General features: G+C 56.7%; 1 protein-coding gene across 2 annotated transcripts in view; it reads left to right on the plus strand.

Annotated features, from left to right (window-relative positions):
- The window catches only part of Megf6 (multiple EGF like domains 6), a 95,654-nt gene that overhangs the window by 14,071 nt on the left and 63,663 nt on the right, over window positions 1-17,920 (plus strand). For both annotated transcript variants that reach the window (XM_074081536.1, XM_074081535.1), the window contains exon 4: window positions 4,243-4,347. In XM_074081536.1, coding sequence (XP_073937637.1) covers window positions 4,243-4,347 — 105 coding nt within the window. The remainder of the gene's footprint in view (window positions 1-4,242; window positions 4,348-17,920) is intronic.

The following is a 17,920-nucleotide window of genomic DNA, read 5'->3' on the forward strand; positions in this document are numbered from 1 at the left end:
GCATTGTGGCCAGGAGGTGCCTAGAAAGAAACAGTGCTGGGTGGGGTGTCGGGCTGATGACCATGCTTTCCAAGAACCACATGGCCCCGTGACATGGGGTGTAGCTGGGCTTGCCACTCTGCTCGGGGGTCCTCAGGATCCCAGGCTCATTCCATTTGGTGGACAGATTTTGCACGAATCTCCCTGGTGTCCCAGCCATAGTCACCCTGGTCCTGGCAGAACTGTCTCCCTCCGGCCACCCTCATGGAAGGAGGGGAGTGTGCAGATGGCCACAAGGTGCCTGGCCTGGAGCAGCTGATTCCTGTGCCTCCGCATCTCGAGATGGACATTTAAGAGGACCCTGCCTGCGGCTTCCTCCTCTCCTCTTATCATGTGACCTGGGCTCAGCCCTGGGAAGGTTCAGGGCTGCTCCTGATGAAGCTGAGTTTTGCAGGCTTCATTTTTGCAGGACTTGTCAGAGTCTTTGCTCTGATGCTGATGGGCACTGTGGATTCCCAAGACCTTGCTAGGTAGTGTATTCCAAACTCAAAATCCAAGGGCCATTTTCTAAAAGAAAAAGAAGCAACAAACTCAAAGCAGCAAAACATGACTCCTACACACGTTGAGAAGTACCGAGGGAGGCAACCCACTGCACAGATGCCACAGGACAGGGGTGGTGTTGTGCTGGTGCGGAGTGCAACAGACAGCTTTGAGGAGCGAGGGGCTGGGTGGAGCTGACTTGGGTGGATGTCAGGGAAGGCTCTCTAACTAGGCCCTTGGCAGCCTGTGAGGTGAGGTGGGCGTGGCAGGCACCTGGGAAGGGATCAGAAGGGGTGAGGCACTGAGGCAGGAGGGGAAGCTGGAGCAAACCCTACAGGGGCAGGAGGAGCAAGGCAAGACCGGGGTCAGGCAGGAGGGTGCTGTGCCTGCTGCAGCAATGACCAAGACTGGGTACAGTGGTGGCCACAGGTGGGTCTCAACAGTGACCACAGACTGGGCACAATGATGACCACAGTCAGGACACAGGGTGACCTGACAGACCTGACAGACTAGGTACAGTAGTGACCATAGCCTAGGTACAACACTGGCCACCCAGTGGGCATCTGAGAGCAACATGTTTTCCTTCCACGGTGCTGGCACCAGAGTCTGAGGCCCAGGTGTTCTGGGCCTCACCTGTGGAAGGCCTTGGGGAGGTTCCTCCCTCCCTCCTCCAGCTTCTCATGTCTCTAGACATCCTCACTGGTCAGGTGACGACAGGCCCCGAGTTCCTGCCCCCTCCCAGCCACTCCTGCCTACTCAGTGCCTGGGGACGCTCAACTACCCAGGTAGATGCTGGGCACCTTCTTAGGAAAAGCCACAGTCTGAGAGGACTTCTTGTCCGTAGGGTGGAGGGGTGCGTGTCACTGCCAGAACCGGAAATGACTGTGCCTCTGGCCAGTACCCACAGCTGGCATTGGCAGGTGGGATGGGAGTCCTGGCCACTGGACACTTGACCTGGGCATGGTGCTCCAACAGCCTGGATACCTACAGTCGGGTGCCCAGAGATGAGGCATGGGCTTGGGGTTCTTGTGGCCAGCTCTTGGTCCATCAAGCAGGTAGACCCTGCAGGTCTTCCTCCTCTCCTGGGACATCAGGTCGTTACCACTGCCTTCTCTGTGTCCCTTGGGCTGGCTGCTTAGGGCCTGCTAGAGGGCTATAGGAGGGCTTTCGGCCCCAGACCACCCTCTGCTTTCCTGCCTCTGCTGTCTGCTTTTCCTTTTCCGTTCTGGCTACATGTCAGCTCCGCGCCCCAGTGTGGGAATTGGCTGAGCCAAAGTCCTGGACCCTGGGCTTCCCTTCCTCCATGGGGACGGGTGCAGTGGTTGGTCCACAGTGACCTCTCGCTTGTCACTGTCCCCCCAGCAGCACAGGTCTCTCCCAACCATGGGGGTCCAGGCTCACATGGCCTTGTCCAGACAGTTTGCACACTCCTGTATCTGGACTGCATTCCACCCACACAAGCTCATCCATGCACTGCCTTGCACAGATTTGTACACACATGCACTCACCCACACCATGTGCATCCATTCACACTAAGACATTCATGCCTATACATGCCTACTCAACAGTGTGCGCTTGTTTGCACACAAGCTCACACACATATGTGTGCTCAGTCACATGTTTACACTCATGCTCACAACGCACGTGTCAGTGCATGCTCACAGTCATGTACTCTTACAGACCCACACATGCTCACATCAGCCTAGAACTTCCCTCTCCCCCAGCCTCAGCATAGGAGCTGCTCTGCAAGGTGCATGGTGGTGGGAGCCCCAGAGGACTCCGAGGGCAGGTAATGCCTGAGACCTGAGAGTGGTGGTCTTCTTGCCTCCCTAGGACTCCCTGTGCTCAGGGTCTGAGACCTGTATGGAATTCTGTGTCATCGTCATCTGAGATGCAGGCCTGGGGAAATTATCTGGCTGAGCAGAGACCTGGGGGTTGGGTTTCCGCACTGGCACCTGCTTCCTACTCACGGGTGGCTGGTGCTGGCTTGGCTGTGTGTGGCTGGAGGTCTCCAAGACAATGGGACCATCCTTGGTGAGGAATAAACACAGCTGGCCTCTCTTTTGATAAGATCACAGAGTTCACAGGCTTCAGTCCTCGGCACTCAGACACTGGTGTTTTCCTCCTATGTGCCCCCCCCCCCAACCCTGGAACACTTCCCTGTGCAGATCAGGGCCTCCCTGCAGCTCTGCTTTGGCCCTCAGGCCTTCATGCTTCCTCACTTGGAACCATCCTGGGTACAGGTGTTGGTTAGGAGGGAGCGGCTGAGTTGGGCCAGGTGTGAACAAAGGCCAGCTAGGCCTGAGGGTGGCCTGCAAGGGATAGGGCCCCTCGGGGATTGCATTGTGATTATTTGTGACTACTGTGTGATTCCTGGTAGCAAGGAGAAAAAGCATCCGAAAAGGACCTGAGTTTTCATACTGGCCAGCGTAGCTGGGTCCTCTGACCCAGCATGTAAGTCAGAGAGTTTTGGGCTTGGGCAACAGTCTAGGCCCCAGACACACCTCTCTGTGTTACCTGGGACCACATGCCCAGTGCAGCGCCTGGTCTAGAGGGCTGTTTGGACTGTGTACCTCATCCACAGGGGTGGGAGCAAGGGGGAGAGTGGGGCCAGGGGAGATGTGTGGACAGCTGGCTGTATCCCTTCAGCCTGCTCTGCTGCCTTCTTGGAACTTCACCTGGCTACCATGGGGCTTCATCTACTAAGAGTGTGCCTCCCATTCCTGGCAGGAATGCTGTTGGCGACACATGGCTGAGCTCATGGGTCCTTCAGGGTAGCAGAGGTGGCAGGTCACCGTTCACTCAGCCAGTACCCCGCAGGATAGGAGCACCTTGCTTTTACCATCCACATGTAGGATGTGCAATGTGGTGACCCTGGGGTCAAGAAAATTGGTGCTGGAGAGCCCCCAAGAGGCACCTGGCCACTTGGTCTGTATGCTCACTATAAGGGGACCATCAAGACAGCTGGGGACTGCAGCTGGAGGGGATGCCCGCCAGGCCGCATGGGGCTTCAGTCCCTACTTGGGCCAGTGTGGCCTCCTGTACCTCTCCGCCTGGGCTCTTATTAGCCCCGAGTTGCCTCAAGGCAGCAGGTGCAAACACTGCCTCAGATAGGACCGCAGGAGATGGCTGGGAGGAGGAAGAGGAAGAGGTCAGCCTTCCTAGCCCTGACCTCCTTTGCCAGGGACCTGCTGGTCGGGCAAGGGTACCCCTCTCAGAGGATGGGCCAGCCTTGTAGGATCCACCATGATGGTCTTTGTGGGATGCCTTGGCCAGGCACCCCAATGCCTTTCTACTGCAGGCCACAACCCCCTCTCTCCTGTCCTCCTACACTCCTCCCACTTCCCACATTCCTTGCTCTCCTTCCCCACCCTGATGCTTAGGGATCGTATAAGAATGAATTAAGGTTTTTACCCCACTCATGGTCCCATTCAACCCCAATGGATGTGGCTATGTCTGGGGCTGGGGACACTTCAGGCCCTTGTGTGACTTAGGGCTGAGTGGGCGGGGCCAGTGACCAACAGGCTGGGCTGGGCTGCGGCCATGAGATCCCATTGATTCAGGCAGGGTTGAGGGCTTTTGTCAGAGCCCCACCCTCTCGGAAGCAGAGGGCTGACCTACAGCTGAATGGGGGACTTCACAGGGAGGGATCCCCAGGAGCTCTGCATCCTGGTGGGTGACTGGGGTTGCCCCACCTCTCACATCCCCCTTTTCTTTCCACAGCTAAATGTGCCGTTGGCCTGTGTTTTAACGGTGGCCACTGTGTGCCAGGCTCAGCCCAGCTGTGTCGCTGTCCCCGAGGCTTCCAGGGTCCCCGCTGTCAGTACGGTGAGTGGAGCCCTCTGAAGGCATCAGGCCCTGACTGTGGCCAGCCTGTGGGTGGAGGATGGAGGGTGGGGATATAAGGGGAGGCTGGCTCTCCCAGGTACAGCCGTGTTGGGAATTCCCTGTTGGACAGGCCCTCTCCAGAGGGCCTTCTCCAGTCCCTCTCCCAGCTACCTGCAGCCCATTGAGGAGGAGAGACTCCTCTTCACTGGGGATGACTTTGTACCACATTGAAGCCTATGCTGTCCAACCATAGAACTGATAGATGGGAACACAGGGCCCAGAAGGGCAGTGAGTCCTGGGGGGTCCCAGGGGTCCCCAGGCTGCACTGCCACCTGGTCAAGGCTCTCATTGTCCTAACGTTGGGAATATCTGGGGGTCCCAGCTGAGGCAAGGCCATTGGTCAAGTGAACCATGATACAACATAGACTGGACCTGCACAGACCTGAAACTCAGGCTGCAGCTTGAGTGTCTTTGGAAAAAATGTTGGTAGAGTGAGCGGAGTGGGGATGGCAAGAAAAGTGCCTGTAGAGGCATGGCAGGTTGTCAAAAAGACCTTCAGAAAACATCTGTCCTGATTGCTTTGAGCCACAGAATCGTGACTTCTGTCCTCCTCGGGGGTTTTCTGCTCTCAGCCAAGCGACTGCATTGTAGCTTCAAGGCTGGCAGCTCCCAGATTGGAATATAACACCTTCTTTCCAGTGGTGTGGGCACTCTGGGCTCCTTTCCACTGATGCCAGCACAGTGTGATTGGCTGTGATGATGCCCTGCACAACTGGAGGGAAACCTGAGGAAACTGGAGGGAAACCAGTGTTCCCATGTTTGTGAAGGACCCTGACCATTCTCTGGTGGTTCTGGCATTTTGTGTTCTCTCTCTGGGCACCTGGCCGAGGAAGGGGTTCCAGAGAGATGCTGTAGGATGGGGTTTTGGCTATTGCTGGGTTTGGGGACTCTGCAGGCTTATTGCTGTCCTAGGGCCACAGGTCTCTGCTGAGCCAGCCCCAAGTGCTGGGCAGTAGGAGGGCTCTGCTGGGCCTTGGAGAGAGGCCTGTTTCTTGCGCAGTTGAAAGGGTGTCTGTGAGTTCCAGGATGGAGTCTCTGACCTGTCATTGTCCTGTGTCCTCAGACTGCAAGCCTTGGCCAGGCCTCCTTGTGGTTTCAGACCCCCGATCCCCTCTGTGAGCTAGTCAGAGGTGACCATCCCTGCTCCGATGGCAGGATGAGAGGTTTCTGTTCTTGGGTACTTTCGCTGTGGCCCTCAGTGGGTGTTGAGAAATGCTTGAGAGCCTTTCTGACTCTTGTCTAATCTTTTTGAAATGTGCACTGCTCAATTTCAGTTTCCTGGAAATACCAGGGCTGGAGGGAGGGAGCCTCTGGCAGCTCTTGCCTTGGGCGGGGTGGCGGGATGTGGGGGGCGGGAAAGGGAGGGTTACTGGTATAGGGCTGTGACCCTGCTTCTGGGGGAGGGTGGTGAGGGGTAAACCTGGGATAATACCTGTCCTGGTCACGACCTCTGGGAAGGAGGTGAAGAAACCTGACCTTTCCCCTCAGGGCTGCCATCTTCCAGGGCCCTCCTGCTGTTTTCCTGCCCACCACCAGTCCCCCACACCAGTCCCGCACACCCTGGCCTAGTCTTGGTAGAGCAGCCCAGCTCCTGTCTTAGCAGGAGCTTCCTTGCACTGAGTAGCCTCCCCCATGAGACCCTGACACTTGGGCCCTGAGTACGGCTTGCGGGATTCACTGGGGGTGGGGGGGTTGGGGTGTGTGTGTGCTCAGTATCCAGTGGGGAGGGACCTGAGCCTCAAGTGGGGAACTCTGCATCGTTGAGGGATTCATCATTTGTGGGGGGCTCAGCATCCTGAGGGAGGAGTCTGGCCTGGGTTCAAGGCAGCGGCAGCAGCCTCATGGGCTTAGAAAGCCACATGCAGGTGCTCTGGGTAGGGGTGCACTCACGGGCCCATGCCCACCAGCCTCTCGGGCTCCTGGCTTGGCCCCCACATCAGCTGCCCGGCAACCATAGAGATGGCCTCTGGGGAAGAGGGAAGTCCTGGAAGCTGGAGCTCCTGCCTGGCTCAGAGCTCAGCTCTATCTGGGTCACCTCATTGAATCCTTACTTGGTCTGACTTGTGGAAGAGGAAACCGAGGTCAGGAAGGCCCCACAGCTGCTGACTCCCGCTGTGGTAGCAAAGCTGGGCTGAAGTGACTGTTGAAATCTCTCTCACGGAACCAAGCCTTGTTTGGGGTTTGGGGGGTGCACTGAGATCTGTTTTGGAAGTGAGAGGAGCAGTGTCCCCAGGCAGGGGAGAGCATCTGCACCAAGAAGACTGGACCTACAACTAGCTTGTGCTCCTTTGGCACTGCAAAGGAGCTTCCTAGCAGAGTGGCCACTAGGTTTGTAGGGCTGAATGTGTAGGTTCAGGGTGTGCAAGACTGAGTGTGCGTGGCCAGGTGTTGGGCTAGGATCATAGGCTGGGAATGTGCAGGTCTGGTGCGAGGCCTATGCTGCCTGCAGGGACAGCCTCTGCCCTCCAGTTCCTGCCCAAACCCCCCATAGTCACCTTCTGCCCTCCTCCAAGCTGGATTTGGGCACTGCAGCCCTGTGCTCAAACACAGTTGGGAATCAATTACAATTGATTCTAGTTTTGAAAATAAAAGCCATGTTTTTCTGGTTCCTCCAAATTCCTTGACTGTGAGGGGTGGATGGGAAGGGGATCTGGGAGCCGTGCCCTCCACTCCGGCATCCTGCAATGCCTTCTCTCCTCCTCCCCCTCCCCTACATCATAAGTTAGGCTTAGTTGCATTGTTTGACCGACCTGCTGCGCTGCCCAGAAGTCTGTCTGCAGGCGCCCAGGAAGCCCTTGGAGCACAAAGCAGGCTTGTGCTGGGCTGTGGAGTGCAGGGAAGGCCCTGGGCCCAGCCTGAAGCAGAACCCCCTACACCCAGCAAGAAGGCAAAAGGACAAGCCCTGGGTACATCCTGGAGGAACTGGCCCTGTGCAGGTCTCTGAGGCAGTTCTCCACAAAAGTGCTGGTACCCTCGCACTCAGGGCCAGTCAAGTGGTCAGGGTGGCAGAGCTGCCCAACTCTGCCAGAGACTAGACCACCTAGTGGGTGGGTGTGCTACTGGAAGAATGGAGAGACGCGGGGGTCGGGTGTGTGTCCAGATGGTCGGGGCAGGAACAGTAGAGCTGAGAGGAGGAAGTCAGTCCCCCTGAGGAGCTGGGTGGTGTGGTATGGTGGTGTGGGGGCTGCCTTGACTGGCCTGGCAGGTTCTTCTGGGTGCTGGTGTGACCTTGCCCTCTTCCTAGCCCACCCAGCAGGGGAGACATCAGTGGTCCAGCCTGGCCTTTGCTGGGTCTGGCCCTTGAAGGAGCCCTGGTTTCCTGAGCAGAAAGCTGGTAGACCAGGGTCCCTGGTGGGTGGGCTGGAGGCTGCTGTGGCTGCTGCTGGGACCCTGTGATGGTGCAAAGAAGCAGAGCCCCCAAGACTGGGCGGGTTTCCCTGGGGCTGAGGGGATGGGAGGCTGGCTGGGTGGGTCCTGAGCAGCCATTTAGTACTGGCCTTAGCTAAAGGGCAAGTGTTTCTAAATTGGGATTGTGGATTAATGGGGGAGGCTGGCATGGCCTGCTGCTCTCAGTGCTGTCCACTGTGTCTGAGGGTGGGGGTCCTACCCCAGGTCCAAATGCCACCCAGGGCTGCTTCTGGCATCTAGCCTCAGCCAGGCCTGGAACGGCTGCCCCTGCCTGGGGGTCTTGTGTTCCCCTGGAGAGGATCCTAGAGGGTGGGTCCTGGCAGGGTTGTGTTCATTTCACAGCCTCTCCATCTTGCACATACAAAAGGGCCCTGCCCTGGCTGGACCCAAGGCTGGTTCCATGGACCATCCCTTGACCTCTACCTGAACACAACGTCACTGTTCTGAGGCCTGCAGCTGCAGTGGCCCCAACATGGGCTGATTCTTTGGGGGGCAGCTCAGCGCCTGTTCTCTGGGTGTGGGTCCAGGTTGACCTGATGGTCATCCTGGGCTGTGGTTCTAGGGTGCCCTGTGTTCATCTCTAGGCTCAAACAGAAGGTGTCCAGTTTGGGGGTGGAGCTGGCTTAGGATGAGCCCCACTCTAGGGAGGCTTTTTGTGTTTGGTTTGGGGAAGGATCCCAGAATGCATTGGGAGCACTAGAGACTAGCTGGGGAGGACCCAGCACACCTGGGAGGGCTCACCAAACCTGGGGAGGATTCAGTACACCTTGGGACCTAGCACACCTGGGAGGATTCAGTACACCTGGGGGGAACACAGCACACCTGGCAACCTAGAACACCTGGGGGGACCTGGCCCACCTGGGGAGGACTCAGCGCACCTGGGAGAATTCAGCGTATCTTTCTCTCTCGCCTTTGGACCAGGCTGGCCTTGGCTTGGGTGTGTGTTTACTCCCTGTCCCTGATGTAGGCCTGGGTCCCTGAGAGCAGAGGTATCCCAGGTGAAGAGAGCAGCCATGGCTTCTGCTTATTCTCAGTGAGCCTAAACTGCACACATCTTCCTCTGGACGTCAGCTCCCTGAGACCTTCAGGCCCCCCTCCCTGTGAAGCCAGTAATGGGTGGCTCCTTGGTCCCTGCTGGTGGGCACAGTTGGCTGGACAGGTGTGACTGCTCCAGGTGAACCATGCTGTGCTGGAGCCCAGCCAGGTCCTCTGCAGGTCAGCATGGGAGATGCCCAGAGTTCCAACCTCTCTTTCACAGTGCCGGCTGTGGGAAGGACATTCATGTCTGTCCAGTGAGTCGCTTAATTACCAGGTTTGCTTCTCTCCCTGCCTCCCACAAAAGGGCCTCTGTCTTTCTCTGGAATGAGCAGGCCCTCCCTGGCCTGGCTTCGTGCACAGTGTGTGTGGGGGGGTGGACTCTCTCAGGGCTGGCTTCACAGATGGGGTGGTCTTTTAATGACATAATTACAGCAAACACAGAGGCAGTTGCTCCCAGCATGCATGGCTGGGGGTGCCTGTGAGCACACCCCAAATTGCCTGGCCAGGGCACTGGTAAGTGTTATCTCAAGGGTCACTGTGAAAAAGCAGGGACTGCACTCGGCAGCAATCGAGGCGGGGGGGTCGATGAATCCATCCTCAGAACGCGCGAGGCCTGTTTGGTTCTCGGGGTTGCCCCAAGCTTGAGCCCCCCACCCCCACCCCCGCTAGTCTTCACCTTGTTCTCCTGTGTGGTCTGTCTGGACAGTTCTCCCTGGCTGGACACCTAGTGCCCTGCAGTCTCCTTGTCCTGTAGCTCTGTTCCTCTCTATGGTATCCTGTCCGTGGCCTCTGGAGGCTGTCTAGACTCCGTGGATGACAGGGCAGTGCTAGGATGTGCCCTGGCGCTGACCACAGTATACGGGGTGACTGGTGCTTGCTGCCATTTCACACAGGTGGACACTGAGCCCCAGTTGTGCCTGATTTGCCTGGGATCTGTGATGACTGGTGTTCAGCTCCCTAGGACAGGGGTAGAGGCTCATGGAGACCTCGGTGGGGGTCAGGGAGCCTGACTCTGTGTGTGTGTGTGTGGTGGTCTGTGTGACCAGTTGCCCTATGTCGGGTCCCTCTGACCATCCTGCTGTAGGATGTCCCTCTGCGAGTGTTTGGGGCCCAGGCCTCTGGCAGACCTTTCCTTGTCAGTCTCTAGCCAAGTGAAGCCGGGCCTCTGCCAAGAGGCTGTGATGCCCGATTTAAAGGCTGAGGGTTGAGCGTTTTCTATTCTGAGCAGAGCAAAGGCAGGGCCAAGTCAATCGGGGCGGGGATGGTGAGGGGGTGACCCAGGCACACTGAACCCGCATCCCGGTCTTCAGGCCTTTTCGGCTCAGACTGTCTCCAGAGGACAAGGGAGATTCCCCCAGCCCAGGGCCTCTGGAATGCATGGAGGTACTCATAGCCCTGCAGAGTGGGGAAGTCCACTGTCAGGAGGGGATGAAGGCCCAATGGGTGATGTCCCAGGGTGCTGGCAGGACACAGGAGCAATCTCCTCCCTGGTCCTGTTCTTCAGCTCAGAGTTTCCTATCCTGTGGTCCTGTCCCACAGCTCAGACCCTGCCAGCCAGATGTCTCTGAGCCTGCCCAGGGGTGTAGGTAGTGCTGCTGTCTCCAGTCCCAGGTACTGTGAGATGTTGGATGAGTGGGAGCTCACAGCCATGGAGTGCAGGGACAGGAAGGGACCCAGCAACCCTGGTGAGTATAGGGCCCAGCCTGTGATATCTGCTTATGATGCTGACCCTGCAGGATCTTTTCTAGCAAGAAGAGACTGCGTTTTCCAGAGTGGCCTGTGAGGTGTTCCCATTCCCAGCCCAGGCTGCAGAGGCTGGCCTAGGTTGACCTGTGTCTTGTGTCCTCTGTACCCATGTGACCACCACCCAGAGCCATCACTGCTTAGAGAGGACAGTTCCAGGCAATCTGCTGGCTGCTCAAACTCCCCCTTCTAGCAGGATAATTAATGAGGGATCTGCAGGCGAGGAGCTGGCGGCTGCTTCCTGAATCTGCTCTTGGGGTTGGGCCCCTGGCATTCCAGAGCAGAGCCTACCCTCTGCACCCAGTTGCACCACGCCTGCACAGCATCACGAGGAGCCCAGCCAGCTGATAACAGGATAGGTATGGTGGAGGAGGAGGTGGCAGCTGAGGTGCCTACAGCTAGCACTGGCCGTGGGGGAGCTGCCATGGCCAGCAGCTGCTCTACTGGAGCCAGGAGCAGTAGGCAGGTCGCTCCTCCATGTTGGGGTCAGGGTTGGCCATCTATGGCAGGGTTCTCCAGTGACCAACTCTGTGGTCAAAGGTCTCAAAAGGAAGCCAGACTCCCCAGCTCACGTCACAAGGGCTCCCATCCTACTGGGTAGGTTTCCGTAGTAGCAGCCCCAAGGCCAGGATGGAGTAAGTGGGTATGACCCAAGTAAAGCAGGATGGAGCCTGATATCCCACACGCCCTGGTCCCTTAGTGGACTTGGCCACCCCAAGTTGGCAATTCTGTACTCTCCTTAGGAACCGTGGTACACCTTGGTGCCCACAGACCTAACTGGGGTAGAAAAACCTGGACAGCCCTGTGGTCACTCCATTTAACTGGGCAATTCAGAAGGCTCTTAGACACTGGGTGCCCTTGTGTGGAACCCCAGTGTGCAGATGTCGGGGTCCATTTGGCAGCAGTGGGCACAGTGGTCTCTCCCAGCCCAGACATGGACAGGCTCCTTGTCCCTCTTTCTTAGTCAGGTCCCCATCTCCACACCCTCCCAAGCTGGCCTTCTGCTCCTCTCGGCTCCTTGGGGAAGGCATGAGGCTTCCCAGTGCTTCATGTTTGTACTTCACTGACTCAGTTTCAGAGGGCTGGCAGCGAGCTTTCTGCTCTAGGAAAGGGAAGGGTGAGGTTTGGCTGCAAGCCTATGAGGATGGCATCAGGTCCTTTCCGGCTGATGTGCTTAATGAGCCGTCTACAGATGTTCGCCTTCCTCTAGTCCTGGAACGACTCCCTGTGTGCCTCTGCTGGGGCCTGGGAGGTATGTTTGGGTGCAGACAGTGTTTCTGATGCTGACCCGGCCTGGAGGGCCTAACACCGGTTAAGAAAGAGGGTCTGGCACAGGTCAGAGTTCTGTGGGACATTCAAGGCCACTGGGCCTTCTCTCTTCCCACCTTCCCTGGGGACTCTGGTTCTCCCCCTGGGATCACAGCTCCATATACTTGCACACCAAGATAGCTGATGACCACCCCCCCACACCCTTGACCCTAGCTTCTATCCTCTTCACGTTGCTGAGGGGACAGGCAAGGACATGCAGGGACAGGGGCAGCATCAGGATGCCGGCTCCTTGTCTCCTGACCACTGGGAGCCTCCTGAGGCAGCTTTCTGCTTGCCTCAGCCCTGCAGGGCACCCTCATCCTTGAGAGTGTGCCCATAACCTGTGCTGCCTGTCCAGCCTCAGCCTTCCCCAGCTGCATCGCCCCTAGGTAGCATCCCAGAGTGTCCCTTTATGATGAGACTGATTATAGTGAAGGTGGCACTGTCACCTACCCCCTCTTCTAGGGCCTGTGGCTGCCCAAATGGACAGGGAGGCTGCTGCAAGCAGATGTGGCACTAGAGACAGCTGGTCGCCACATGTCGCTCAGTGCCCCAGGGAAATGCTGGACCCATGCAAGGGCCTCTCTCAAGCTTCTGCTTTGGGCTCCCTGTGCGGCCCCTGTATGGTCTCCCCGTATGTCCCTCGGGCCCTTGGGTGGCCCCATGAGAACAATTGGGCCAGGAGCCCGGGTGCTCATGGGGTCTTGTGGGCCCTTACATTTCACGTGGGTCCTCTAACCCCTCAGTGTAGACAGGGACAATTACAGGGATGGGGTCCAGGGGCTGAGTTGTTCAGAGAACTCCAACATGGCCTTCCATTTGTACCTAGAGAAATGTTTGTTCTGGCTGTTTGTCCTTGGCTGAGCGCTGGGCTGGTGTGGACAGGGGGTGGGCAGCAGGCTGTCCTGCTGGGCTCACAGCCCCCTGTGCTCTCCTACTTCTGGGCAGCACACACACTTGCCTGAGCTGCCAGGGCTCCAGGCTTTTCTGTAGCCTGTGGCAGGAAGATCCCAGGCTCCAGGACCCCCTTCTAAACTCACTGACCAGCGCCTGCAGGATGAGCCCAGGGCCTTGTAACGACATGAATCCTTGAACCTGGCCCTGGTTAGTCACTCTCCCCTGCCCAAGGCCTGCCCCATATGCTGCAGAGTCCGTCAGCCACAGTTTGAGGGGAGTAGGACATAGGAGATGCAGAGCCTGGTGGGAGGAGGGAAGATCTACGTCTCTTCTGTCTCTCTGGCTGGGCACTGGCCGTGATGTGGTATGGGACTGGGGATATGTTATATCTCCATATCCCCAGGGATGAGGAGATCTGTCCTGGGAGGGCGAGAAGACCTGGCCATTGTGTGGTACTGTGACCATGAGGGAGAGGCAGAGGGACTCTTTCCAGCCATTGTGTCAGCAGGCATCCTCTGAGGACTTTCTCAGGAGGGGTCTTGGGCAGTGTGGTCCCCATGGCCTGTGAGCCCAGGGTTATTGGGGTGGAGGTGGATAGCATTGGAGAGCGTACCGGACATGCTGGCTGCAAGAACGACAGGTACCTGCTCAGCCTGAAGTAGCACAGCCGGTTTCTGAGCTCATCCAGGCCAGACTCTTGGGCTGGGCACACAGTCATACCATAGCTGGGGTTCAGGAACCCTCATGTAACTTTCCGAGGTTAGGACCCCAGGAAAAGGTAATGGACCTCATTCCTCCAACAGCTGCCTGGCCAGGCCTGGGTGGGATGGTCTCTCCCACGTGCTGTGAGATGGCTTGTGTCATGCCCAAACCTGAGACTGGGAATGGTGTCAGAATGGGAATGGTCAGAGGGGCTTAGTAGACTGTCTGACCTGAGTCTCTCCAAGACTGACACAGAGGAGCATCTGTCCAGGGACCCCCTCAACTGTGCTCCTTGAGGGCAGTACCAAGCCAAGTCTCTGCTGTACTCCCTGTGCTATTGAACTGAATAAGAGAGTGAGTAAATGAATGAGTGAATGAATGGTGTGTTGAATCAGGGCCAGGTTTACATAGACCAGGCTCACATTTCTCTTCCTCAGGGCTAGCTGGATGTGCAGGACCCCTGGGAGAGAGGTCTTGGAGGGCTTGAGGCTGGAGGTAGATGGGGTGAGGCTGGGAAGATGCCCCCTGGGAAAGAGATAGTTGGCCCCTGTCTGCCAAGCTCTGTCCACTGTGGCTCCAACCCACGCAAGACGGATGTTGTCTTTAGGACCATGGCTGTGTGTTCCTGTGTACTTCTTTGTGCTGTGCAGAGTTTGGTGCCTGCCTCCCCTGTGGTGGTCCTGGCCTTGCCCTTGGTGCCCCTAGAGGGGTGGGTGGGGAGGGAATGCAAGGGTCTGGCCCAAAACCTGCAGCCCCCAGCAAGCTTCCCCTCCTAGGGGCTGCTGGCCTCAGCCCTCCCTGCTGTTCTAGATCTTTCCTAGAGGTGGGGTCAGGGAAGGTGGGTTGAGAGAGGATCTCTGAGCAGCCAGGCCCAGCACAGGAGAGATCTAGGGGCTTATAGTCCCCCTTCTGGAGTTCTGGGTCCCCACATTCCTGGCTGAGTGCAGGGCAGGGCATTGGCACCCCCTGGTGGTGATGGGTCGCCAGCGCAGACCTTCTGCTGCCTGGGATTCCTGCTCTTTAGGTTTGTCCAGGCAGGTGAACTGCCTAACCACAGTGAGTTGGACCTGCTGTCTGCTGGGCTCTGTTCCTGCACTTGGTGTGAACTCATTCATTCAGCCAGCCAGCTGGCCATCAGTGGACCCACTGTGTGCCAGGCCACACAGACCAATGCAAGCCCTGTTCTCTGTGGTCTGCATCTGAAGGGGAGGTCACAGGAAGAATGGGACATGGTTTTAGAATGACAGGGACCCCAAGGAGGTGATGTGGGGCAGACTTGGGCAAGTCTTGGGAGACTGACAGTTGGCTGGAGTGGCCAGCATGGCGGGAGGTCTGGTTCCAGGTCTGGTGACCCTACAAGGGGTAAGGTGCTCCCTCCTGTAGGGTCACTGGAAGTTTTAAGTTGAGGGTGACGTGGGGTTGGACACCTGCTTTAGGGAGCTCCCTCTGGCTGCTGAAGGCTGAGGAGAGGCAGGAGGTCCAGGCAGGAGTCTACCTGGCAGCTGGGGAGATAGTGGCTGGGGCTAGACCTGGACCTGTGGCAGGGAGACACTAGTCTAGGTTAGAAAGACAGAGCCCAGGTGATGGGGAGGAGGCAGGTTGCCCATTGCTTCCCAGCTCTGCATGTGTGTGTGTGTGTGTGGCGGCTCCCAGGGTCCTGGACTGAGGGCAGAGGAGTTGTATTCCTTTCTTGAAATGGGGGAGGGGCAGACTGGACAGGCCATGGGCATGGTAGAGAGGTGCCCTCTGGTTCGCTGGGTAGGGAGGAGTCAGGCTGTCAGGATACTGGGCAAGGCTATAACCTTCCCTTCCCAGACGTAGACAGCACAGCCTGAGCCTGCTGTGCAGTTTGCCATGCCTCAGGGTTCCCATCTGCAGAATGGGACACACTTACTGATCCCTCAGGGCCTCTTTAATTCTAGCAACCCAAGCATTGGCTTCATCACTCCATTGAAGGGGGGAGGTCAGAGAGCTGGAGGGGGCTTTTTGCAAAAAAAAAAAAAAAAAGAACTTAGACCCATATCAAGATCCCAAATGAAATAATCTCAGTGCCCCCTTCCTTCAGAAAGCACACTCAGCAAGTATTTGTTGGCCTTTCCTGTGTGCCAGGCATGGCTGGGGGGTGGCCACTCTGGGGCTGATGTGCCTATCCTTAGAGACCTGGAGCCATCAGGAAGGCAGATGGGATAGACCACCTGCAGAGGTGTAGAGGTTGCATATGGTAGGCTGGGGGCTGGGGCTGGGCTAGTCAGAAAGGGAGACTAAGAAGGTGGTATGAGTCATGAGTGAGCTATGTCAGAAACAGAGACAGACACACTTATGTCTTTCCACCATGTCAGAGTTTATAGAATAACAACAAGTTCACAAGCTGTGGCAATTTCATTGGCGTCAATTCGCCAAGTACTACTGATGTCACTTGATAACCACGAGCCATTGGCAGCATCCAATTCCAATCTTAGTTACTAACATTAACTCTCAGCTGAACAGGCTACACTTTCACACAGTAACAATGTGCAGACAGATACACAGTATCCAGAAGGAAACAATGCCAAGCAAGAGTTAAAGAGGCTGCAGAGTTCTGAGGGCTGTGCTGGAGGCACAGGCAGAGAGCAGATGCAGACCCAGGGAGAAGTCTCTGTAGCAAACCAGTTAAGAAGTTCTACGCAGATCTGGGTGGCAGGCCATTTCCAGGGTCAGATTGAAGTAGGCTGTGTGTCCCAAGCAGGAGAAACTCAAGCTGGATTCCAGGGACAGAGGCAGAGTTCTTTTGCTTTGGCAATTTTCCTGGATGAGGCTCATGACAAGTGACCTGCTGATAGTGTCAGTGAGCCTGCCAGGTCTGAGTCTTGGGGCACTCTTCCTTTTGTAGTCCTAGGTGAGGGGGTTACATCTGGTGTGATTGACAAGTTCATGTGTCTGATATGATTTGATATATTTGCAGATGTAATTGGTTATTGGCACAAATTATTTATCGGCGTGTGCCTCGTGGTGGGCTGGCTGACAGTTGTTTACTTGTATAGCAAGATGCAGAATCTTTCTCTTTTGGCTACTATACTCAAAATGGTCAAATTGATTGCTTTATAAAATGGAGTAGGTCAAGGCTAGGCATAGCCTTAAAACTGCTTTCTGTACAACATCAAGTAACCCAGAGCAGGCTGAGCCAGGGTGCGACGGGACCAGGCGAGGGAGAGCAGAAGTCCTTGGGGAGGGTAGGCTGTCTTAGGGTCGCCTCTCTGGGGTGCTCTTCCAACCATATCCTGGGCTCCAGGCTGAGAGTGCCTAGAGCCCAGAGACTGGCCAGAGGCTCAGGTGTGTGCAGACCTTGGTTTCAAACCACAGACATGAGTGGACATCAGGACAAGCCTGGCCCAGTGCTCATACCTGGGGGCCTCCAGCGAGGCCCCAGCTCATTCCTGGTAGTGCTGTGAGGTCTGCTCCAAGGAGCAACAGAAAAGCGTTGAGCACCCTCAGCTCTTTTGGATCTTGGCCCTAGAAACTAAGCAAGAGGTAAAGGGAGTGTGTCACATCCTATCCAGTCTGCAGGGTGGACATCTGTTGGGACCCTCCAAGACCTGGGGTAACCCATGTGGGCTCAGAAGTCAGTGCCAGAGAGACAAAGAGGGAAAGAGACAGACAGATAAATGAAGAGAGAGACACAGGGAGTCAGAGACACGGAGAGTAAGAGAGACACTTGCACACACACAGTAGGGGCCCACGTCAGCCCTGCTTAGCTCTTGCTTGGTGCTGGCCTCCTGCTGCAGCCTGGCTGCTCTGCCAGAAAGCTGAAAGGTCCCAGGACCTCAGCCATGGCGGGGGAGTGAAGACCTGGATATTTGGGGGAACAAAGGAATGTTCTTGGCTTCCTCTGGGCCTTTTACATCTTGTCTTGTTTTCTGGGAAACAAATGGGGAAAGAAAACAACAAAGAAACAAAACACAAAGCCCATCCCCACCTCTTGGAGGCTGGTGAGTATAAACAGCCGAACCTGACTGCTCTCGGAGTGAGCAGAGAAGCGGTTGTCAGGGTGCAGCATGCCCTGGTTTGTGTCCTGCTCCTGTGCCTGCTTCTACGATTCTGGGGGAGGTCTGCACCCTGGGCATTCGCAGATGTGGGGCAGGGTGGGGCGTGCAGGGGGTGGAGGGCAACAGGCTTTTCCATCCAATGCTCCTGATTTGAGTTCGGACGTGGCTCCAAGCCTCCTAGAGCCCAGCCTCTTGTCTCTAGGTGGATGCTGTCACCTGCCTGTCAGATGGCTGCATGAAGGGCCTCCTGTTACCTATACTTGGTGGCTTTTGGCTGTGATGGTGACTATTACTTCTTAGTGCCAGGTGTTGGGGTTTTTGGGTTGTGGGCTGATGGAAAGAGGAGATGGAGTCCTCTGGTTCTGCCTGAGCAGCTTCAACAAGACACTGACAGC

This window comes from Castor canadensis, chromosome 7 (assembly GCF_047511655.1).
Source record: "Castor canadensis chromosome 7, mCasCan1.hap1v2, whole genome shotgun sequence".
Classification (NCBI taxonomy): Eukaryota; Metazoa; Chordata; class Mammalia; order Rodentia; family Castoridae; genus Castor; species Castor canadensis.